Below are 23848 nucleotides of genomic sequence, written 5' to 3'. Positions count from 1 at the left end.
CAAGCGCTAAATTAAGTGCAGCAACAGCAGCACAGGCAGCACTCCCAGTGCATTGCTCATATGCTGCCCATACAAATGGAGCATGACAGAAGGGCATGCATTGGGGACAGAAGCATAAGAATGTAGAGAGTTTAGATACCTGCGCTTCCTTAGAAGCAGTACTTACATAACTGAGAACTAAGTGTGACTTGTGATTCAGAGAATTATTTAATTAAAAAAAACTCAGATTTTCTAACCATCAAGATGACGTTATTTGTTTGGAGAACAAGCGACACTCAAACCTGTTTTTAATTAATAAGGTCTTAGCAGAAGGGCTCAGTTTGCAAGAACACCCACCATATTCCTGTTGTGTACAAAAAATGTTATCTAGTAAGAGATTACGGGACTGAAGTGATCTTGGACAAGAATAATTTATGGGGGTTAAACTCACCCTCAGAGATGGCTCTATGAAGAGTGGTCAAACTGAGGCTGGGGTTACTGAGAATGTGTAACCTTGACTTAAACTTTTCCCACAAAGGGAGACTCCAAGCCAAATGCCATTCAAGTGATCCAGCCCAAGTATTTAGCGTGATATTGCAGTTCATCACCCTGTCAAAAGCAAAAGCTAGAGAAGCGCTCCCAAGCTCTGTACATAGCCAAAACCAAAGCCATTTCCCTTCCACCGGAGGATCTCAGACATTCCCTTTACAGCTTATACATGTACAGGCTCCTGTGCTTTGAAGGAAACTGTAGTCATCAAGGTCCAGGAAATACGAGAAGCAGAGGGTTTTTTGGCAATAGCTTTTATTGGATCAACAGTACAGTTGCGAGAGAGGCAAGACAAGCTTTCAGACATAAAAGCCTGTCTAACTTCTCTTATAACTATACTGTTTAACACATAAATCACCAGAAAGGCCCTTGCTTCTCACATGGAAGGAAACTGGAAGTTTCCTCCTAATATCAACTCTTTGCCCTTGGAAGAAAGACGTTCGAAGTTTGACTTCTTTTTTTTTTTTTTTGGCATGACGCAGAGGACCTGGTTTCGCCCATTCCTCTGTCTGCCACAGACTGTACTTGACCTTCTGCAACACACTCGACTTCCTCGGGTCAGTTTTCTCATCTATGAAATAAAAGCATCTTACTGCTAATGCCATTCATTTAATTTCTCGTGCCCTGACGCGCCAGGCCCTTCATGGAAACAAATAACCGCCCCCCTCGTTAAGTGAGCGAAGAGGGCACCTACCTGCTCAACACCCTTTACAAGAGGCGCCTTGTTTCCTGAGCCGGCATGCTCGTTTTCCCAAGGCAGCTTGTTTTTCCCTTTCCCTGCACTTAAGACTCTTCGGGGACACGTCCCCTGATCAGCGTACGGGCTGTGCGCGCCCGAGTTCGGCACCGCCTCCCCCCTCGTGCAATCCCCACAGTAACTGTGCGCGCTCTGAGTCCTGTTGCCTGCCAACAACCAATCCGTGTCAGCGCCGGGGGGCAGGTGGGACCCCTGCCCGTGGGCCGAGGACGGCAGGGGCACCGCGTACTCCACGAACCCCTGCTCCGTCAGCTTGGGCAAGGTCTTCCTGGCCAGCCGGGCCTGCACGGCGTTCATCACGCCGTCTCCGTCCTCCTGCAGCTCCACGGCGTCCACCGCCTTGAAGAGGAGCTCGGCGTTGCCCGGCCCCATGGCCGAGGCCAGCACGGCGAAGGCCTCCAGGGCGGCGTGGCGCACCCGGCGCTTGCCGTCCACCAGGGCGGGCGCCAAGCCGGCCGCCAGCCACGGCAGGTCGAAGTCGCGGGCGGGGTGGGCCAGCAGCGCCCCGATGCAGACGTTCAGCACCTCCTCGCGCACCTTGGAGTTCTTGTGGTGCAAGTGCTCGGGCTGCAGCAGCAGGGCCAGCACCCGCTGCGGCCCCGCCGCCTTCATGAGGCGCAGCAGCAGGCGCTGGTACTCCTGCCGGATGGCCAGCTTGTTGTCGCCCAGCACCTTGGCGGCCGCCGCCACCAGCGGGCCCAGCAGCGCCTCGGCCCGGCCGCCCAGGCGCTGGGCCAGCAGGTGCGAGACCTGCAGGGCGCCCAGCACCACCTTGAAGTTGGCGTCGTCCAGCAGCGTGTAGAGGAAGCTGACGAGGCCCAGCAGGGCGGCGGCGGGCGCGACGGCCAGCGCCGAGGCCGGCGCGTCGGCCAGCACCTGCCGCAGCTCCTCCACGGCCTGCGCGCGCCGCCGGTAGTCGTCGTGGTCCAGCAGGCGGCCGTGCAGCTCGGCGGGCACCAGGCCGAACTTGAGGCGGGCGCCGTCGCCCTCCCCGCCCGCGGCCAGGCGCCGCCTCTCGCCGGCCTCGGCGCCGTCCAGCAGCCGCTGCAGCAGCGCGTCCCCCGCCGCGCCGCGCTCACTGCCCTCCATGCTGCCCGCCCGCGGGGGAAAGGGGAGGTGGAGGGCGAGCGCGGCGGCCATGGGAGCCCGTCAGGCGGCGGCGGCGGCGGCGCTGAGGGTAACGCATCGCCGTCTCCAGGGACCGCCTCGCCTCGGCGCCTGCGCGGCCGCGACCAAGAGCGCCCCGCCAATCAGAAAGCAGGGGGGGGAGGAGGGCGGAACCATGCGCGCGTTCCGAATGGCGGCGCGGGCTCGGCGCGAGGCCTGCTGGGAGAAGTAGTTTCCCGTACGACGCGGGGGCGGCTGGGAGCGGGGAAGGAGGGGGAAAGAGATGGCGGGGCCGGAAGTGACGCAGGGCCGTTGTTGTGTTGCTGCCTGGCTGACAGGAGGCACCTGAGGCCGCCGCCGCCGCCGCCGCGGGCTCCGGTGTCGCCCCCATGACTCAGGTGAGGCTGGAGCCGGCGCCCGCGGGGGGGGTACGGCTCTGCCCCCCCCTCACCCGCCCCGCATGAGGCCTGGTTCACTGAAGTCGGACCCGTCCCGGCGGGGGGGGCGGGATGGAGGGAACTTGGTCTGCCTCCTGCGCGGGGCCTGGTCGTGTGGGATGGGCTGTATGAGGGGGGTTGCCTCGGGCAGGGGCCGGGCTGGAGCAGCACTTCTCATCCGATTTCGGGCCAGGCCCAGCGCCCCTCGCTCCCGACCCCGACCCCTCAGCGTGAGGGGGGGTCTGGCAGAGCTTCCCCCTGCCAAGGGAAAGCCACCCCACCTCCTTCTCCTGGAAAGGAGATCCCCTTTTTAAAATGCATTGTTTGCCGCCCCTTCGCTTTTGGGTTGAGAAACACTGGAGTAAACGACTTTCCCTGCGTTCGGCTTCGTCGATTTCACGGACGCTGGGGCTGCGAGGGCCCCCCTGCCCCAGGGGCAGGACGTCGGCGGGGTCAGAGGACCCCGCGGGGCCAGGTGAGCATCCCAGTGTCCAGAGTCGGTGCTTGCACCACTTCCCGGGGGAGGGGGGGGAGTCTGGTCCGGACTCTGGAGACTCGGACAGTAAAGAAGCGTTTCCTTACATCTGGTCTAAAACGGTTTTCCGGCGGTTTGTGACTGTTCGACCTCGTCTTCCCATGGGGTGCCTGATTCCTGGTGCACCCGCATGTACTTACAGGCAGTCCTCGGACTTGCGACACAATGTTTCGACTTAAGAAACGGTTTTTGTAATTTGGAACCGATTTTTTCCATAGGAAACAATGTTATAATTGTGCGACTGGTTCATGAACCAAGGCCCAATACCTTATTTTCACCAAAAATACCCCAGAATTTTGTACTCAATCCATTATAGATGAGTAATATAGCTACGTTAATGTATTTATATTGTAAGTAACAATCATATTGATTTGGAAGGACTTCTTTGAGGTGACTTTGCTGGACTTTTTGACGGGCTCTTGGCTGGAGTCGTCTCAGGAGTCTCGGCTGCAGGTTTTTCTGGAGTCTCGTCTGCTTCTTAAAGAAAGTGTCCAAGGAGGTTTGGACAGATGTTCTCCAGGGAGATGAGCGACACAGCGAACTTGTTCGCCACCGTGGCGTCGGATCAAGCGTTGTAAAGTCAAACCTGATGTCATAAAGTTGAAACAGGGCTTCAATTTATAAACGTTGTAGCGCAAAACGTTGTAAGCTGAGGACTGCCTGTATAAGCTTGAACACAGGTTTGGACACTTTGGATTCTGACTTGATGTTTCTTGGTTTCTCTTGTGAATCCTGTTTGCAAACCTCATAAGGCTAATGCTTGTGTGGCACCCTGCCGCATCCTCGAAGGCATCTCCAGGTGCCCCAGGTTGCTGTAGGAGCCTGCTGGAGAATCACCGTGTTAGTTACAGCTGCCTCGCAGAGAGCAGCACCTTTTGCCGTAGCCGGGTCTTCAGCATTGTTTTTAAGAATGATCCCAAAGTCAAGCCCTGGAGGCAGGTGTGACTGGTGCCTCCTGAGTCTGGGGGGGCACAATTTGTGGGTGTACCCTGGGGCGGCCCAAAAGTCCTCTATCCACTCCTATATTTCTGTGCTGCAGCTTAGTGCCCTCCTCCTACGCACTACCGGCCTGCGCAGCAAAAAAACTGCCTTGTCCTGAGTGGTACCAAGTTGGGGGCCAATCTCAGGGGAGACGCATGCCTCCCCTACCAGTCACCTGTGTCTGGAGGTGACCAAGGCAATCACATCTTTAACATCCTGTGGTAGTCATGGAACAGGTCGTTAGTCTGCTTCCAACAAATCTAAAGATGCACAAGGATGGCAATGCAAAATTATTTATTATTTGTACAGCTGTAGTTTCTGAAGGCCCCATAGGTATCGCTCTAGCATATTTCCCAGAGCTGTTTATCTCTAGGGAGTGACCGGTAAGCTGAAGCTTGCCTGAGATGGTGGCTTATTTGCTGCATATTCCCTTTTGTGTGTTGTGATCTGTATTAGAGCTGGAAGAAAATTAAGTAGTGTATGCAGTGAAACAGTAATATGAGGGGTGACAGTTTTTGGTGTAGGTAATTTGGCATGGTGATTAGTAGCGGACAGCTAAGTAATGTTTCGGGTGGTACCATTGTTGTTGCTCCAGAAATGTAAAGCCAAATGCAGTGAAGCACTTAAGTACATCCAGTTGAGGGTTGATCTCAGTTGGACAGCTGAAGGATTCGATGATCTGTCCTTCACCCCTCTCCTCTTCCTGGAGGTTGCAGCCCTACTCTCATTCCTGCATGAATTTATCTAATTATCTTTTGAACCTGATTAAATTGTTGGCCTCTACTATAGCTATACCAATGTATTGGTCCACATTGTATTGGCACCAATAAAAGGAAAATTGGTGTTATCGGTAATTGGCTTTCTTTGGCCAATGTAGCCGATAATGTCACCAATAAATGCTTTGTGCATGCGCGCAGCCGCAGCATGAACACAGCCGGGAATGCAGCCCAGCAGCTTGGAGAGCAGCATCTCGCCAGTAAGTCTGTGGGGGGGAGGGGATGTGAGGGGTGCAAATCGAGGCCCCTGCAGTGAGGGAGAGAGTGGGGTGGTGCTGAGGCAGAGGCAGGCACTGCCCAACCACAGTGTGGCAGGGCTTGAGAGGGAGCTAGGGGCGGCTTGGGGAGTGGGGGAGGGATGGGGGCTGCCTGTTGCATGCTCAGGGTCAGGTGCTGCACTGGCCTCTTCCTGAGTGGGGGTTGCACTCGGAACAGGCAGTAGTGGCACTGGGAGAGTGGACTATGGCGAATTTTGGGGTTGCCGTAACCTACCTGTAGCCCCACCTCCCAGTACTGCCACCGCCCGTCCCGCCTTCCTGCCCCAAACGTAGCCCTGGCCCAGCCCCCCGCCCCCACCCTGGAAGAGGGTAGCGCAGGCCCTGACCCTGAAGCAGGCAGTCTGCCCTCACCCATGCACAAATCCGGGGGGTACATACCCCTTATGCCTCCCCTGGGGGTGTGAACACGCACCCGGACAAGCCACCTGCAGCTCTGTTCCACATCCTGCCCTGACACCAGCTGGGCAGCACCTGCCCCAGCCCCATTCCCTCCCTTACTGTGGGGGGCCTCGATCTGCCCCATGCCTCTTACTCCCTGCAGACTTACCAGTAGGACGCTGCTGTCCAAGCTGTGTGTCAACTATTGGATCGGTTTCAGCTGATAGGGCTGGTTAATAATTGGCCAAAAAAATATTTATCGGTGCACCCCTAGCCTCTACAACATCTAGTGGCAGCAAGTCCTACAAGTTGATTACACATGGTGTGGAAAGGAACTTCCTTTTCTTAGGTTTTAAACCTACTCCTTTGATTACTGAGGTATTACATAATGTCACTCATGAAAAGGTGATATTCTATATTAAATGAGTTTAGAACAAACTTATCAGAATAACCCCTGCGTTTTTTTAACAATAATTGTATTGCTACTATTGTGCTTTAGTTCTGACACTAGTTTTTTATCATACTAAGTTATCACAAGAGCTAGGACTCAATGATTCATTTATGTGGTTTATAGGAACATGTAGTTAATCTTTAGATTGTAAATTATAGGAACAGTAACGCTTAGGTAAATCCAAGGTATGAGGCATATCTCTGAAGTTGCTGAATGTGCCTATTTCCAGATTTCATGACTGATGGTATGACAAGCCCATGTGTGCATGGGCTGTGACTACACATTTTTGTGCACTGTTGTTCATGTGGTAGAGACTGTTTTGGTTATAACTGGTAAACACGCATTTAATTTTGAAGGTTTCAAACTCCATGCACAGGTGTTTGCAGGATCTGTTTCTGGGCTCTGACAACTGTCTCTTCTTTCAACATGCTCTTCATGAATCCACTTACTCTTCTGTATTAATAAAAAACAACACTGAATCAAATCAAAGACACATTCAAAAGCAATAATGTGAGAAAAGCAGTTTAGCTGCTCATTTCCATCCCTAACATCTTGTATACTGCAAAATCAACATTTAGTTGCTGCCACGCGTACTCTTACAATCTTATTACAATCTTATTTTTGCAGAAGTCTGGGGAAAGGTATTTTTCCTTTTTTCTAGGCAAGAGAGAGCTGACAAGGCTATAAAAGGAAAGGCATGAACTTGTGCATTTTCCAATAGAAGAGTATTTTTACTGCGCTTGTAACTCTTCACCTCTTTGTCAGTTATGATGATAATCTATATTTAGGTTCTGGCAGGTGATTGTCTCCTTCCAGATCCAGTACTTTGCAGATATACCACTCTGCAAATTAGGTGTCAATTAAGGACGTATAAAAGTGGTGAAGAGAATGTGACTGAATACAGAATCTAACTTTTTTTTTAATAATAGGTTGGAGGAAGTGAATTTGTGCAGTTCATTATAGTCAGTTAAACAAATGAGAAGCCGATACATTTTTATTTCATATATCATATGGGCGCAGTGTCCTTTGTTGAAAGAACTCTGTCGCCTCAGTTTCCAGGATCTTGACACTTCCCCCCCACAAATTTAATAATTCAGCTACAATTAAATAGTATGCAAAAGAGCTGACTCTGGTCTACGTACTACAAATAATTACAAAAAAGAATTCCACTCAAAAAAGAGATTGAAGTGCCTGTATTTTTAAGTAGCTATAAAGAATATAGTTGTACCAGAAGAAGAATATTATTTATGAGCTTTTATATTTCTATCATAACAATAATTTGAAATAAGTTTCCAGAACTAAGCAAGCAACCTAACTTTTTTTTTAAACTATTGTGATTTGTTGTTGTAATACCTAAGTACTTTTATTCTTCATTGCCCTCTCTAAACCTAAATAATTGATGAATCTCCCCTGCAAAGTAATCCTGAAAGGAAGGAGGAAAATTTGAACCTCACAGTGAATCTTCAGTTTTGAAGAGTTAATGGCCCTCCAAGGACATGTGTATGTAGTAATTGTGTTCTCAAGTTCTGCTCCCTATTCATTAAAGAGCATTATCAGCATGGATCCTTGACCCACAGCTTGAAGCCTTCACATAGAAGTTGTAAGCAGGTTTCTTTAAACTAGGGCAGTTATGCATCAAGCTGACATTGTGCTGTTTGTTGTTACCTTGTGTTCATACTTTCTGAAATCAGCATGGTCTCTACATTATTTAATTCCAACTGCTGTACTCCCAAGGATATTTTTGAGACAGGATTTTGTTTTAAAGATATTATCAGGTATTTTGGGCACAAATTTCAGATTTTATAAAGAGATACTTTTTAAGGAACAAGTATTTAATAAGAATGTCTCTGATTTTAACTCGCCTAAGAAAAGCATTTTGCTAGATCAAGAGAAGTCGAAAACAAAATAGTCTTGGTTGATGTTCTTCAGTTGAATACAATACGCCCATTAAAGTAACAGCATAAATTATGAAAAATGGGTTGGTTTTTTTAATGTTATGTTTTAAATAATTGAGTAAGTCATTGAGACCCTTAAAATAAAAGCTTTAATAATGCATTTAAAATTTTGTTTGTCACAGATGGACCAGTCGTCTCCAGCCTACATGCTTGCCAACTTAACCCACTTGCATTCTGAACAGCTTTTGCAGGGCTTGAATCTTCTTCGCCAACATCACGAGCTCTGTGACATTATCCTGAGAGTTGGCGATGTCAAGATCCATGCCCACAAAGTGGTGCTTGCCAGCATCAGCCCATATTTCAAAGCCATGTTCACTGGAAATCTTTCAGAGAAGGAGAACTCTGAGGTCGAGTTCCAGTGCATCGATGAGGCAGCACTGCAGGCCATAGTTGAGTATGCGTACACGGGAACTGTATTCATCTCGCAGGACACTGTTGAGTCGCTTCTTCCAGCTGCAAATCTTCTCCAGATCAAACTTGTACTGAAGGAATGCTGCACATTTCTTGAAAGCCAGCTTGATCCTGGCAATTGCATTGGGATTTCTCGTTTTGCAGAGACGTATGGCTGCCATGACCTCTATTTGGCTGCTAACAAATACATTTGTCAAAACTTTGAAGATGTTTGTCAGACTGAAGAGTTTTTTGAGCTGACACATTCTGAATTAGATGAAATTGTTTCCAATGACTGTTTGAATGTTGTCACAGAAGAGACGGTCTTTTATGCACTAGAATCTTGGATCAAGTACGATGTGCAGGAGCGGCAGAAATACTTAGCGCAGCTTCTGCACTCTGTCCGATTACCACTACTGAGTGTTAAGTTTCTTACTAGATTGTATGAAGCAAACCATCTTATTCGAGATGACCATACTTGTAAACATCTACTAAATGAAGCCCTGAAATACCATTTCATGCCTGAACACAGACTTTCCCATCAGACTGTGCTGATGACAAGGCCTCGTTGTGCTCCTAAAGTTCTTTGTGCTGTAGGAGGAAAAGCTGGACTGTTTGCGTGCTTGGAGAGGTAAGGAGCAGTAAAATTTAAACTGTTTGAGTGACACTAGCAGGCATGCCTGAATGTAACCTTCCTGATCAGAGTTGAAACAGACTTTATGTTGGGAACTGCTGTGTTTGTGTAACTGAGGCTATGTCTTTACTGTACAATGTAGTACCAAACAGACACCCACCCGAGCTAATTCTAGTTAGCTAGTTCTTAGCTGGGGTCATTTGAGCTTAAACTTAGTAGGGGTCATAAGAGCCCTGTATTCATTCCTGTCCAGGGCAGGGGGTCAGACTAGATGATCTGCTCAGGTCCCCTACGACCCTACTTCTATGAAACCAGTATCTGAAGCAGTGTAGTTAGTTCATTAACAAAGGTGGAGCACCATGTTAGTGCACACCTGCTTTAGCACGCATGCTAAAGACAAACATAACATTTGTTAGTAACATGACTATTCTCACTCTGTTTTTACCTGGATTTCTTTTCTGGGTTTTCACAACAATATTGCTTTTATTTTCCTTCTGGTTGCCTCCCTAGGTTGCCAGAACTGTAGAAATGTCACCTAGGGGCAGGCTTTTGTACCCCACTACTTTATCTCATGAAGAAAATTTTGACTTACAATTCTATACAAGAAATGTATGAATAAGACTGACTCAAGTTTTTGATTATAACATAGGTTTATATTCTCTGCTAAAGACTCCAGGTTTTATTATCTTAAAACCATTGAGGCTGAAAGTCTTCATGCTTGTGCTCTGTTGGCAAAAAAGTTTTGTTGCCTCTGGGAATGAGGTTAGAGAATACTGTAATAAGGAGTCTTGTCAAGTTCAGAGAATTAAGTGGAGAATTTAAATTTAGGACTCTTAATCATCATCATTGGGGAGGATGATTGTCTCCCATAGTTGTCTTATCTGTGGGTCCAAAGATGGCTAACGAGGCTGATCTGGGATCAAGAGACTGTTGCAACTCAGGCCCCTGTTTTCATGCGGGGTGGGTGGTTTTGAGTTCTTGATTCAGTCTGTGATGTGCTGTTTCTGGCACTTCTGCTTTTCCAACTCCTGTTGTCAGTGTAAGGTTTCAAAGTACTGAGATTCTTGCAGCAGACTTCTTCCATTTGGGGCAGCCCTGGGCAATGGTCTTCCACAAGTTGATGTTAATTTTGCTTTTTTTTTTTCCCAAGTTGGCCTCAGGGATGTCCTTGAAGTGCTTTCTCTACCCTCCTCCAGCATCGGCCTTGATTAAGTGGGGAGAATAAAACTTGCTTCAGTGGAATCCTTCACACTAGGACTTTTATTGTCTCCAAATTACAGAGAAGGAACTTTAGTTTGGTAGCGGGATAGTTCAGAGATCAGAGCAGTGGCATTTGGTGTCTCTGTGAAAATTCAAGAAGAATTGAGAGTATTGTAAACCTTGCAATGTGCTGGATCCTGTCATGCTCGTGTCAGTACAGCTTATTAGAGGCATGACACTGAAATCTAAAAATTCTGTATACACCAAACAGGCTTCAAGTCACAAAGCTAGATTGAGCCAAAGGATACTGGTGGGAAGGAGTGCGGAAGATAATGCAGGGCCACCAGCTCTTATCATTTTTTAGCTTAAGGGAAGACGGGTGTGCTCAGCTGTGCGCCAGGTAGGGAACATGAATACCAGTATCATCTTTTAGTGATCGCTTACAACTTTATCAACACTACAGCCCTTATAGCCATTAATCAAGGTTTTCTGTCCTCAGCTGAGGAAGCAAACAAATAATTCCTTTTCCCTCCCCCTTTCATTCTCTTTCATGCCACACATTAGGTAGCAAAGAGGTTGTCCCAGGTCACTCTGAGAATAGACTCCTAATAATCAGAATCTCTGTTGCACTTTTTAGGGGTGTGTCTGTCTGATGCACAAAATCTGTATAAATAGAAAAAAAAACCTTTTCTTTTCCCTGATCCTCTTATTGTTTAGTACTATTTGTAGCACTGAATTAAAATAGTCAGATAAATAGTTTTTTTGAGGTTGACAGCATGCCCTTGTTAATAGTGTAAAAGAATCTTACACTACTCTAGGCTGAACTACTCGTGTTGTTTTGTTGAAGCAGAAGTGTTTAGATCAGGGGTCGGCAACATTTTTGGGCAGAGTGCCAATTAACACCCCAACCTCAACTTATAAGATGTTGGCATGCCAGGGGTGGGCGGCAGGGGAGCAAAGAGGGGCCCGATCCTTGTTGTGGCAGCGCAGACCCCAGCCCCTTCCCTGCCATCCACCCAGAGGTGCATGTGCACCCAGCATCAGCAGTGAGCCACAAGGATTGGGCCTTTAACTGCTCCAACCCAGCTCAATGCATTGCAGTCCCGGGCACGTGTGTAAACCTGGCATCTGGGAGCAGTAGGCACAATATGCACCAGAGTTTATTTCATGTGTAGACACATTCTACATGTGTTCTCATTAGGATTTTCTTAATTTTGCCACATTTGATTGAATAAAACTTAGTTTTCTTTTATCAGAGTGATAAATTCAAAACAGCAGAATACAGAGTTGTAAAGCTAGGAATAGTAAGATTTTTGGTTTTAAAAAATTAAGATATTTAATGTTTCATAGTAATTTTCTGTTCAGTCCAAGGAGGGTGTTGAATAGTGAAGTGGTCACTCTAGAGCAGGGGTGGGCAAAATGTGGCCTGGGGGCCAAATGCAGCCTGCCAGGCCACTCTATCTGGCCCACAGGGCCCCTAAAAATTTTAGAAAATTAATATTAATCTGCCCTGGGCTGCCTGTCATGCAGCCCTCAATGGCTTGCCAAAACTCAGTAAGTGGCCCTCTGCCCAAAATAAATGCCCTCCCCTGCTCTAGAGCTATCTGGTTCTCCTTGTACAGCAGGAGTGTCAAACATACGTCTCTTCTTAATAATCTGGGGCTGTTTTGCAAAGTCCCAGTGATATCCGCTTCTTTAAAAGAAAAAGAAAAAAAGCCTTTCCTAATACTTGTAGAAATCAATGGGTTTCTATTACACTTGAACATTTAGTAAATGTTCTGTAACAGGGAGTATGCTTTATTTAGTTTTTATTTGTATTTGCCTCTCTTCTGCTGCAGTTTAAAATCAAGGACTTTAAACATTGTGTCATGATATACAAAGCTTACCCTGCTCCCACATCTATTCAAGATGAAGGGATGAGGGGAAGAGTAAGGACAAATCTCATCCAGGAGTAGGTAATTGAAATTGCCACTGTGCCGCTCTACAGCATTGAATGCTTTCTCCTGCAGAGAATAGCAAAGCTGAATGTTTGCTGTTGTATCTTTATCAGCCTCTTGATTTGAACCTTTTTGTTTGTGTTCTTTCTGAGATGTAGGATGCTAGATGCTTATTCTCTGTAGCTGTCCTGGAAACAAAGGTCCGGGGAAATCTACCTGAGTACGCTGAGGTCTATTTGGGGTCAAGAACTGGCCCTGAGTTTCCCAGAGTAGCTTTGAAGTATTGAATAGGGGATAGATCACTCTAGAGCTGTCCATTTTGGTATTCTCCCTGTATAGCAGGAGTGTCAGACATAAAACCTGTGGGCCAGATTTGGCCTGTAGAGCCCTGTTATCCAACCCCCGGGTGCTGCCGCTTCTGTGCCAGACCTAGAACTTGCAGTGCTTGTTTGGGCTGGGTCCTGAGCTGCACCACTTGCTGGGACCAGTTCTAGGCTGTGCTCCATACGCCCCAGTGAGCAGCATGAGCAGTGCAGCCAGGACTGGCAATGAGCAGGGCAACCTGCTGGGGCTGAGTACCATGCTGTGCTGCTCCCTGGGGTACCGCCCATGCTGCCTACTAGGGCTGGGTTCCAGGCTGCAACGCCTCAGGGAGTTGGCATCCTGAACTGGCCTGACTTGGTGCCACCTGTGCTGGATCAGGCAGTAGAAGGAGGGTTCATAGGCCTCAGCTGGCCTGTGGATCAGCTCCATGCCACTCATCAGGCCAAATGAGTTTGACACCCCTCCTGTATAGCATCCACTTCTGCCACTGTCTCAGGCAGGACACTGGGCTAGATGAACCATTGGTCTGACCCAGTCTGACACTTCTTATGTTCCTATAAACTACTTGAAACAACTGAAACAAGAAAATAATCTCACTTAATTTTCGGAAGAGGCTACTGCTTTCAAAATGTGGTTTAGCTCTTTAGTGAGCTGTGGTTCCAGATCCTTGATCAATAACTTTCATCACATCGATGGCTGGATTTCTTCATAGTGCTAGCAGCAAGCATGACTGCTTAACATTACACTTAAACTACCTAAATAAATTAAGCCTGAACATATTTGTCATCATTTACTATTTTCATTCTAAATAGGTTTATTTTTAAAAGGAAGTTTCACAATCGCACTTGTCAAATCTTTCATGTATGGTTTATATACATCTGCCCCTCTTACTCTCTTCCCTTTTATCCTGCCTTCATTTCCATTGAGCTTTCCTTTTGGCATATCCCTCAACTAAATCAACCCCCACAACAAATTGTAGTATTTTCATGACATGCTACCATTGCGCTGTTCATTCTGCCTTTGCATTCATTTTCTGCTCTGTGTCTGGCTTGTCTGTTTGGACAGTAAGCATTTTGCAGCAGGGACTGTGTACTACTGTCAAACACAGTGAGGCTGTGTTCCTAATTGGCAATTAGGTGAACTTGATTAGTAGCACTTGAAACCCAGTCAAACAGAAAGAGCATTAGGCTTGTGAGAGAAACATAACATTTAATCTTGACCAAAATAATACTTATTTTTAATGACGGATGATATTTAGTAAAGTTTCAGCATACTATGCACTCATTTAATCTGCTGTTTTTTATTTCCTCTCCAGTGTTGAAATGTATTTTCCCCAGAATGACTCCTGGATTGGTCTAGCACCTCTAAGCATTCCCCGCTATGAATTTGGAATATGTGTCTTAGACCAGAAAGTATATGTGGTAGGAGGGATTGCAACCCATGTGTGTCAAGGCATCAATTACCGAAAACATGAAAATTCAGTGGAATGCTGGGATCCTGATACAAATACCTGGACGTCTCTCGAAAGAATGAATGAGAGCCGCAGTACTCTTGGAGTAGTCGTTCTAGCAGGAGAACTGTATGCCTTGGGTGGCTACGATGGGCAGACGTATTTACAGTCAGTAGAGAAATACATTCCAAAGGTTAAGGAATGGCAGCCAGTTGCACCAATGAACAAAACAAGAAGTTGTTTTGCTGCAGCTGTCTTGGATGGAATGATATATGCCATTGGTGGCTATGGTCCTGCCCACATGAACAGGTACGTACCTTTTGAGGTGCGTAAGAAGTGTGTAGAACACCAGAATTCTACTTATAAAATCAGCCGTGACCATTATTAGTCCTGTGATCAGCAGTCATAGTGTGCGTGCGCGCACACACGCATGCGCACACAGTCTCAGCAAGATCATTGGTAATCCACAGTGGGCCTCATTAAATTTTGTTCTGTAATATCCACCTGAGCATTTAGTTGGGGAATCTCTATGCAACAGTTTCCTGAATTATTTGAGCTAAGAAAATGGACTTGTATACACACTCACACCCCCCTTCAAAGAAAATAAATGATGTAGTTTGCCTCACCTGTTGATAAATTTGAAGGTGTGTGTTTAAAAAAAAAAATCATACTCTGGCATATACCTAGTTTTTATGCATGTCAGTCATCTTACTGTTTTGACATGGATGGATTGGCCATGTTTGAAACCGTAAGTTCATAGTAAACTCTAAACTCTGGTTTAAGGATAGTCACTATACAGGTAGATGAGTGGTATTTCTTCAGCAGTGGTCCCAAGCAGGCAGAGACATGAAAGAAGACAAGTCTTTCAAGTCAGTGGAGCTCAATTCAGTTGCCAGACTCAGTCCATGTGGATCTGGTTACAGGATCAGGGCTGCAGGGTACAGCGTAGCACTTGTGTGTTTGCACCAACCTTCACTTGTTAACAACAGCAGTAGAACAGGGGTGTCAAACTTACAGCCTGCAAACCAGATGCAGCCTGTGGAGCCATTTCATCTTGCCCACCAAGCTCCATGAGGGGCCAGGAATTTGTGGGTGGGACAAGCAGGGACAAGGCCTGATACCAGATTCCCAGCTACAGAGCCCTGTGGGATGCGCATGTTGGCAGTGTAAGGCGGTAAATGACAACTATTTACCAACTACCATTGCTTGCCCCACCACTGCCACTGCCGGATCTGACCTGCAAGGGTCCTTGGGGCCCAGATATGGCCTGGGAACACAGGTGAGTTTGACACCACTGCGGTAGAACAAATGGATGCATCTGTTCAAAAGGCAAACTGTGTGAAGGGGCCTCAGTATAAACAAGTGGATAATTAGTGTAAGAATAGAGAACATTTGAAAGAGAAATGTTTTTGTTTGACACCTAGATAAAACATTGGATATTTAAAAATATAGAATTCCTTCTTTGCTGTACTCGTACAGCACATGAAGTATAAAATAAAATGCTCTACAATATATTTTTTAAAAACGCTACAGACATGTAGTTGTGATACAAAACAAGGAAATCATCCCCAAGTAGCAAACCTCAGCAAAATTGTCACCTAGGAGGAGAATGCTAAATCATGAGAGACTGATTGCTAATTGAGAAGGAAATTGTTTTGACCAAGGACTTTACTGCAGTGTTATTCAAATCTCTTCCCTTTTAAATGTGTGAACTGTGATACTGGTTAAAATGACTTAATATGCTATGAAAAATAAGACATCAAAGTGTTTGCCACTCATTCAAGGCTTTTCTCCATGGAGTAATAGCCTGGTATGATTATTGCGCAGCAGCTCTTCTACACTGTCTCCCTGTGGAAATCTTTATTTTGCAGTAATCATGTCTTTGTCCGGCTTAATTTAATCGACTTCTAAAGAGGTCTAAGCTAAGTAGCACAAAGTCACTCTTGGTGTAGAATAAGAGTATATACCTAGGGCACTAGTATGAACTAGGGACTATGCTGTAAATTCCAGTCTAAGCTTTGTAGTAATTTCCTGGCATAGACAAGCGCTTTGCACAAGGAAAGAAACAGGCCCATGGTTGTGAGGAAGGAGATGCTTTTCAGTAGGTGAATGCATGAGTCTCTTTAAAGGTGAGTTCTGTTACCCATTTAGTGAGGTAAGTCTCACGTTTAGCACTGAAGCATTGTGAAAGGGTGCTATTAAATCGATGGTAAATTTAAGGGGAAAAAAATCATAATAGAAGTTTAATGTTTAACAGCCTGGACAGTCTTGTTCTTCTCCTGCATTCGTATCTCAAACAGACCTTCCTTTTGTCCACACACATACGGAAACCATTCTTTTTATTTACTTTTTTAAATTCCTTTTTGTATTGAGTAATTTTGTTCTCACTGGCTATTCATAAGGAATATGACATGGTTACTGGGCTCTCATAAGCCCCAGAAGGCAGAATAAGCTGAATGTGTCAGTAAATTCCTTGCCGCCTCCACTCGTGCATCTGAATTTCCTGTTCCCTTTTCCCTTCCCCAGTGCTATGGGAGCTGCACATCTAGCAAGCAATGGCTGTATGCCAGCACTGTGTTAATGACGCTGACCATCTGTGCTGCTCTTGTCAGGGAGACTCATGGCTTCTGGGGTTTAGTAATTTCAAAGTTATTCTGAAGTGATTGGTATCTATCTCCAGTTACAGTTCAGTGAACGGAGGCTTTAGCCACTCTGTTAATATTCCGAAGAACAGTGTCTCCACAGTTTTTTCTATTAGTTTTTTTTCAAACTGGGCCTGGCCAGGAGGAATGGTCCACCTGACAGGCTTCTTGGATTAATTGCGCTGCAGAGTTGTGTGATATTTTGCTGGCAGGCAAATTCGGGGGGGGAATTTTACTTATGCTACCGCTTATCCTTGAGAGAGCCCCAAACCTCATACTCTGTTAGAGATGAAATTTGTCTCATCGCAGAAGTAGGCTAGAAATCCCAGACGAAATGCAGCCAAGTCTCTTGTGGTATAAAACCTCGGTACAAACAAATGTCATTAAAACCCGAGACTTACAAGTTGTTTGTTTGTATCTGCAGCATGGAACGTTATGATCCGAGTAAAGACTCGTGGGACACGGTAGCTTCAATGGCTGATAAAAGAATAAACTTTGGTGTTGGCGTCATGCTGGGCTTCATTTTTGTAGTAGGTGGACACAATGGTGTGTCCCACGTGTCAAGCATTGAAAGATACGACCCTCATCAAAACCAGTGGACAGTGTGTAGATCCATGAAGGAACCCAGAACAGGTAGGGACGTATGAAACTCTGAGAATACCAAGAGTTAATCCCCATGTCTTACAGATACTAAACTTTCATTTGTCCTAATATAGGTTTGAAAAATTTAAGGCTAAAGGACGTGACCTTCAGGGCATTGTCCTTCTTCCTTAAATTAGGTCAAATGTCCCTGAAATGTACTGTACGAAAGAACTAATTAATGTCTCTGTGAATTCAGTGGTGCAGTATTTCTCATCTATCTCTCTCTCAACCTCCTGAAAGACCCAGTTCTCCCACTTTCATTGAATTTTGAATAATACCTCGTTCACAGGTGGCCCAGCTTAAATTGGTGGGGAGCAGCTGGGGAGTAAAAACAAAAGTCATTCTGCAGGTGATCAACTTGCATAACATGAGTAAAGGCAACATCTCAAAAATGGTTTGTTACCTCTGATATCTGGAGCTAAATATGGAAAGAGTGCCCCTAGGTTGGTAAGGGGGCTAAAGCCCACGTTGCTTGCACTAGCGTAGATGGTTCGCCTACCTGCCTGACAGGGTGAGCCGGGAAAGATGGCTCATGTTTTGCTGCATGGGAGAATGACTCAAGAAAGGAGCATAGGAGCCACAACCCGCAGATTTTCATTCACGTCCGGTCCTTTTTAACCTCATTTCACATTGATTAGTAACAAAAACATCATTTGGTTTGGTACTTAACAATTTTGCATTTTTCCCCCTCTTTAACAGGAGTTGGTGCAGCTGTCATTGATAACTACCTGTATGTAGTCGGAGGTCACTCAGGGTCATCCTATCTGAACACCGTACAGAAATATGACCCTATCTCAGATTCGTGGCTGGACTCTGCTGGTATGATGTATTGTCGATGCAATTTTGGTTTGACTGCACTTTGAAAACTTAATGCTCTTGCAGACCTAATGTGAAGATGGAACTTAACCTGCCTGAAAAGATGGCCATCAATGGGAGACCATAAGCTGCATTTTCTGGAGTCGGAGGGACGGGGTGAAACTTGATTGGAATGGCGCTGGATGTGTTTTCTTCCAGAAGTTGGCGTTGGTTGTTGTTATTTTCATAAAGCAACATGGATGGAAGACTTGCTGCTGACTGGGGCATGGACTGCATCCTCGGGCTGGCCTGAAATAGCTAGTCTTGATAAAAGGAGGACTGTACATGCCTCTAGGCTAGGTTAGAGAATCTGTTGTGCATCTAATCCTTTCCCTGTGTTTAGAGCTTTTACCTCTTCCTCCGTCCTACTATGAAACATGCAGTTTACTGTGCTAGGAATGAGAGCAATTTGAGTGTGTTGTATGATTGGACTATTTGATACTTGTCTGGCTGTGTCTTCATATTGAGAAATGCCAGTGCTTCACAATTTTTTTATGAACAGTAACTAAAGGGCTGCCTTGTTTCTGTATCTCAAGGTTTGTAAATAATAAATGCCATAAAATGTTGCCTGTACACTCACCTTTGTTACCTGCTTAATGGGTTTGGGGCTGGGAATAGTAATTGGTGACTACTTAATACATTTACAAGGCAAATTTAATGCCTTTTATTATATTTTTGAATCTGTCAGAAAGAAAACAACTAACTTTTTAACCCCCTTCCTCCATCTTTTTGCTGTGGACAGACGAATGCTAGGCTAAATTACTCACCTGGTCTGCTGTGTTTTTTGTAATTATGTAACGCAAAGAAAATTTTAAATAGTTAATTCATTAACAGTGTCTCTTGGTTTTCTCGAATAGCACAACAGAGTTCACAGCATGGGTGTAAATATTTAAGAGACTTACCCATTCTGTCCTTTGTCCTGATATATTTATGTCCATATTCCTTATCACTTTTATTTTTTTAGGAATATATGATTGCTTATTCAGAGTGTTCAGATATAAAAATGGTGCTAACGTAGGATTTTACAATAAGGCTGTTACCAATTTAGTGCTGTATGCCTAAAGCATGATTACGTTTTGATTGCCCCAAAGTTTTTGTTTCTTATCTGCTTGATTCATTTGTGCCTATGAGAAATGTCAACAATAACTCTCTTAATGTACTCTACACTTGCTACTTTTTTCAGAAGAGCTAGTTTAATGTTCCTATTTTCATAACATTTCTTAATATGGATTGAATATTAAGAGGGCACTTCTGCCTCACAAGTCTTGCCTTTAAAATAAATGGTGTTTGAATGGAAAGCACTGGGCATAGTGTTTAATACTATGCATGTATCCTGTGTAACGTATAGAAGGTCTGTTCCTGTGATGAGCCAGAACTAAAGAGGTCTGCTTCAGTGACAGCCCTAAATTTAGTTACATTTTTGTGCTGATGGTTCAAGAGCGGTTTGTGCTGTTTAAAACGGGGGACTGAATAAATCTGATTTTAGGTTGTTATAGCATGTTTTACTAAAGGTTTTTCTGATTTAAGCAAGGAATCATGTTATTGCGAAATGCCAGTGTTGACACTTGTATTTGCCAGTTCTGGTACTAAACAAGTTTTTTTGCTCCTGGGATTATCACTCACCCATTTCAGCATAATAATCCAGTGTCTGTTTTCCCCTCACTCTCTGAAAACCCATAGGCTATTACTTTTGAAAGTGCAATAATGCTTGAAAAAGTTGTTTTTCAAAAAGCCATTTATTTATAAATACATAATGTGAGGTTTCTGGGCATACTTAATTTATTCTGAGTTCCTGTAAAAACTAATTGCAGCCAGGCAAACTGCAGTTATCCTTGTTCTTCCATAAACTAACATTCAGATTTAAATAACAAGAGAACTGTGTCTTTAACCATAAGAACATTAATCCTACTTTACAAATGTTTGCACACATTTATGAAATCCTGCCAATATTCTTCAGACTCAGTAGAATTCAGCAGGACTTGTAAGCAAATAAAATTGACAAATTAAGAATTTTCTACGCTGCTTATTTAAGTGACCCATTGATTTATTCTAGTTGCATAGCAATAATAGCATCATTGATTTCTATGAATCTGTTATTAGACACAAGTAGCTGCATTGCTGTATGTTGCATGTTTGTGTGGAGAAAAGTAGTTTTTAGGAACTGGCCACAACAGAAATATTTTTTAGTCTGTTGAATAGATTGCCTTTTCATTCCTATTCAGGTGAATACCCAAGTTGAATGTTTACACATACTATTTTGTTTGCTAGTTACAATTTTGCAGAAATGCCATTGATTTATGAATTAAGGAATATCCTACCCCAGCCTACACAAGGAGATAAGGATGTTCAAAACAGTCTGAAATTATTCTTTATTTAATAGATGAGCTTATGCATTAAAGGTGTTAGACTTGTTTCTTTATAATTCAGTATGGAATATTTTTTTGAGGAGTTTGATCACAGCAGAGCTTCCTGAATGAGGAGGCAAGAGTCTGCTTTGAATCATTAGCAAACAAAACTTGTACCAGTAAAAGTGGAACCAAGGTACAGAAAAGTGGGTTTGCCATCAGTAAATTTAAAACAATTCATACTCCACAGAGACATGTGAATGGTTATTCAATCTCTACATTGCACCTTTCATTTGTCAATCTGAAAGTACATTAAAGATGCGAAATACATTATTCCCTGTGTGGCCGCATCCAGACGCACGCACACGCCACACACCGCACATGCAGGCATTCCCTGTGATGCTACCTTGTGGCATGGGGTTGTTTTTTGACCCCGGGAAATCCTGCCGAAAAAAGCAGGGTGGTACATGTGGCAGTATTGCACACTGCCCAAAACCGGAGCTTGGCCAGCCAGAGCCACACTCCGGTTTCCTGCCACTGCTGCAGCTCCCCCAGGACCCCAGGTGAGATGGCTGGAGCCCGCAGAGTTGCTAACACCAGCCCTCCCCTACCCCACCCTACCTGGGGTAATGTGCCGTGCACTAAAGCATGCGTGGCACAGGCATTTCTTAGTGACAGGTAGCAGCAGCACAAAAGCTACTTGTGTGTCACCCGCTACCTGTCCCAAGGGAAACAAACGTCCATGCCCATCTGGACACGGCCTTGTAGGCAACAGCAATATTAAATTAGGCTTTATAGACTTAGCCCCAGTGTCATAGAGTGTAACACAGCCTAGTGCTAAATTTAGGGTACTAACATAAGCAATCTTTTAGTATGCAAGCTTGCTGTTAAGAACGCAAAAAGGAATGCTTAATAAAAGACACTTGCTGTTTCTAGATGAAGAACTGTTTAGAGAGAAATGGATCTATGTAAGATGCAGAACAATCAGAAAGGTGTACGTGCACCTTTAGAGACGGTGTAATCTAATAAATCATGCCACATGCATTCTCTGTTTGGGGTGCTTGTTTCCCTGTTCACTGAAGTGCTCAGTTTTAGGAAAATTGAACACAACAATCAGTTTAGTACTTACAGTAGAATAAACGTATTGCAGCCTGTAATGTCTGTCTTGCAGTCTAAAAGGTTAGACCTTCAAATGAGATGTCATACAGTTTTAAATTATCATCCAGTTCTATTTCTTAATCACTCAATTTTTAAAGCACTTTAAAATAGGTGTAAGTTTGTATGTGCATAAAGCTACTGGATTTTCACTCAAATTTTGTAGAAGATATTTAATAAGATAATCATATGCAACTTTCCTGAGTCATTTCTATGAGAAATGTTTTGCCTTTAGAAAATCCAGCTTGAATCTCTGAAGGGACAGACGTCCAGTATACATTTCTGATGTTACAAATAGCTAACTGTTTTATTGGAGGTAGTTAAGTGTTGCTTTTGTGAATTTGCCATCTGTAAGTCCCGATTCATTATATGAAACAATGCAAAAATTTCCAAGTTTGCCTTAAATTCCTTCTGCTTAATTGAAACGCAAAGAACTGGATGATAATTCCTATATTTTTGCCTTATGCGCTGTGCTGAACTTTAACCCAAGGAGAATTTTAATTTTTAGTGGGATTTTGACCCATTGTTCAGAGTACTGTGCTGTACTCAGACATGTGCAGAGTGCTTTGGTCTGAGAGCATCAGATAAATGTAACTTGTGTATGTACAGTGTTTTCCGTGTACACCTTTTTAGCAACAGTGTTTTGTTTTTGTTGTTTACAGCAGTGGCATTTGAGTTACCGGAAAAAAATCTTCTGAAGAACGTGCATTCTTGTTCTTTACTAGTGTTCTCGATACATGTTGGCTATTGTGATAATGCTCTGTAACTATTATTATTGTAACGGTATTTCATTTAATGTGAAATGTTTTACTAAATAAATCTGGAGGAAAAAAATTATTTTTACATTTTGGCTGGATGGTGAATGCAAATGCAGTGTGGTTTTAATCTTCTGGATCTGCTGGCACCCATGTCATCTGTTACTCTAAGAAATGTGATTCTTGCTTTCATCTAAGAATTTATAATTGCATCTTGGATAAGACCTGAGAGGAAAAATCTCTCCTAAAATCTGCTCCCTGATCTGTTGTTGTTTCGGTTTCTTTTGAAAACGTATTTCAGCTGAGCCTCTCAGACCACACTTAATCATAACCTTCACTGCCCCCATGCATTTGCTCAGTTGCGAAACAAGATTTTTGTGCTTGTATTTATCTTCTCAGTTGAAATGCTTTAAAATTAGCATTTCCTCCAGAGAGAGAAATCCCTTCCTGTATTTTAACACACTGTGATAAAGCATCTGGAACAACACACGGTAGAGGACTGCAGGGGTCCTGCCCAGGCTGCAGCTGGACCACAGTAGGTCTATATTTGAGCGCCAGCCCCATGGTTATGTCCCTTAAGGCTCCCAAATTCTCAGCAGCCCACATAAACCAGTTCTATGGGCTGAATCCAGCCTGCAGGCCATACTTTTGTCACCCCTGCTTTACAAGATGTACAGGAGGAAGCCCTCTGGCAGAACAGGGTAGGTGTCATCTCCCCTCTGTCCTCCTGACTCAGAGTTAAAACTGGGCAGAATCAGTAAAACAGTAGAAATCAAAGCCTGGTTTGAGGAAGAGTTCTGCATCTTAGTATATCGACAGATGCTGTGGGCAAAACATTCTCCATCATGCTTCCACCTGTACACGGCTGGGCACTTTGCACTCCAAACTCTCAGCCATATACGAAGCACTATACTCTCTCTAGAAGCCACTTTACTTTAAGTGTTAGCCAACTCTCAGTTCTCACATAGACTCTTCTCTGCAGGAGGCCACTCCTGGAGTTTCAATTGCATACCAATACAGCAGCAGCTTGAGGCCCCAAAACATCCAAACTTACTTGTGCAGAATAAGACAGTCTGCCCTGGGAAGCTTTATAGTCCAAGGCTCCAGTTCTGCACGGGTAGTGCACAGGCAGTGGCACAGGCCAGCTGTCCATGCACTGTCTGTTCTACAACCAGGGGTTAAGTATGAGACAGACAAGTAGGACTGGGGACAAATGCAGCAACGACGTTCCCTAGCGTGACCCAGGAACTCCATCGACCTTCGTTAAACAAAACCTGTTCTGGCTCCATCAAGAGTTATACAAGTGACAGAAAAATCCCCACCTCACCCCACTGTC

The 23848-nt window shown here is 44.7% G+C and overlaps 2 protein-coding genes across 5 annotated transcripts in view; one reads left to right on the top strand and one right to left on the bottom strand.

Moving 5' to 3' along the window:
- The window catches only part of TOGARAM1 (TOG array regulator of axonemal microtubules 1), a 55606-nt gene extending 53125 nt beyond the window's left edge, over nt 1-2481 (bottom strand). For 2 of the 4 annotated variants that reach the window (XM_019495883.2, XM_059723417.1), the window contains exon 1: nt 1223-2481. In XM_019495883.2, coding sequence (XP_019351428.2) covers nt 1223-2425 — 1203 coding nt within the window. In that variant the 5' untranslated portion in view covers nt 2426-2481. The remainder of the gene's footprint in view (nt 1-1222) is intronic. The other 2 variants (XM_059723416.1, XM_059723418.1) reach the window with 1 other exon arrangement.
- A 202-nt stretch (nt 2482-2683) lies between these two features.
- Nucleotides 2684-22600, top strand: KLHL28 (kelch like family member 28). The gene is made up of 5 exons (XM_006264090.4): nt 2684-2790; nt 8306-9204; nt 13984-14427; nt 17185-17393; nt 18102-22600. Exons 1-5 carry the CDS (start codon nt 2782-2784, stop codon nt 18263-18265), a joined length of 1725 nt encoding a protein of 574 aa, XP_006264152.1. The 5' UTR covers nt 2684-2781; the 3' UTR covers nt 18266-22600.
- Nucleotides 22601-23848: the final 1248 nt, after the last annotated feature.

Source organism: Alligator mississippiensis, chromosome 2 (genome assembly GCF_030867095.1).
Source record: "Alligator mississippiensis isolate rAllMis1 chromosome 2, rAllMis1, whole genome shotgun sequence".
Classification (NCBI taxonomy): Eukaryota; Metazoa; Chordata; order Crocodylia; family Alligatoridae; genus Alligator; species Alligator mississippiensis.
This window is presented reverse-complemented; position numbering and strand designations above follow the sequence as displayed.

Bases quoted from the DNA above. Each gene is read 5' to 3' on its own strand.
- KLHL28 (XM_006264090.4), top strand. The intron at 14,428-17,184 runs GTACGTACCTTT...TTGTATCTGCAG, and splicing joins GGTCCTGCCCACATGAACAG to CATGGAACGTTATGATCCGA. The intron at 17,394-18,101 runs GTAGGGACGTAT...CCTCTTTAACAG, and splicing joins CATGAAGGAACCCAGAACAG to GAGTTGGTGCAGCTGTCATT.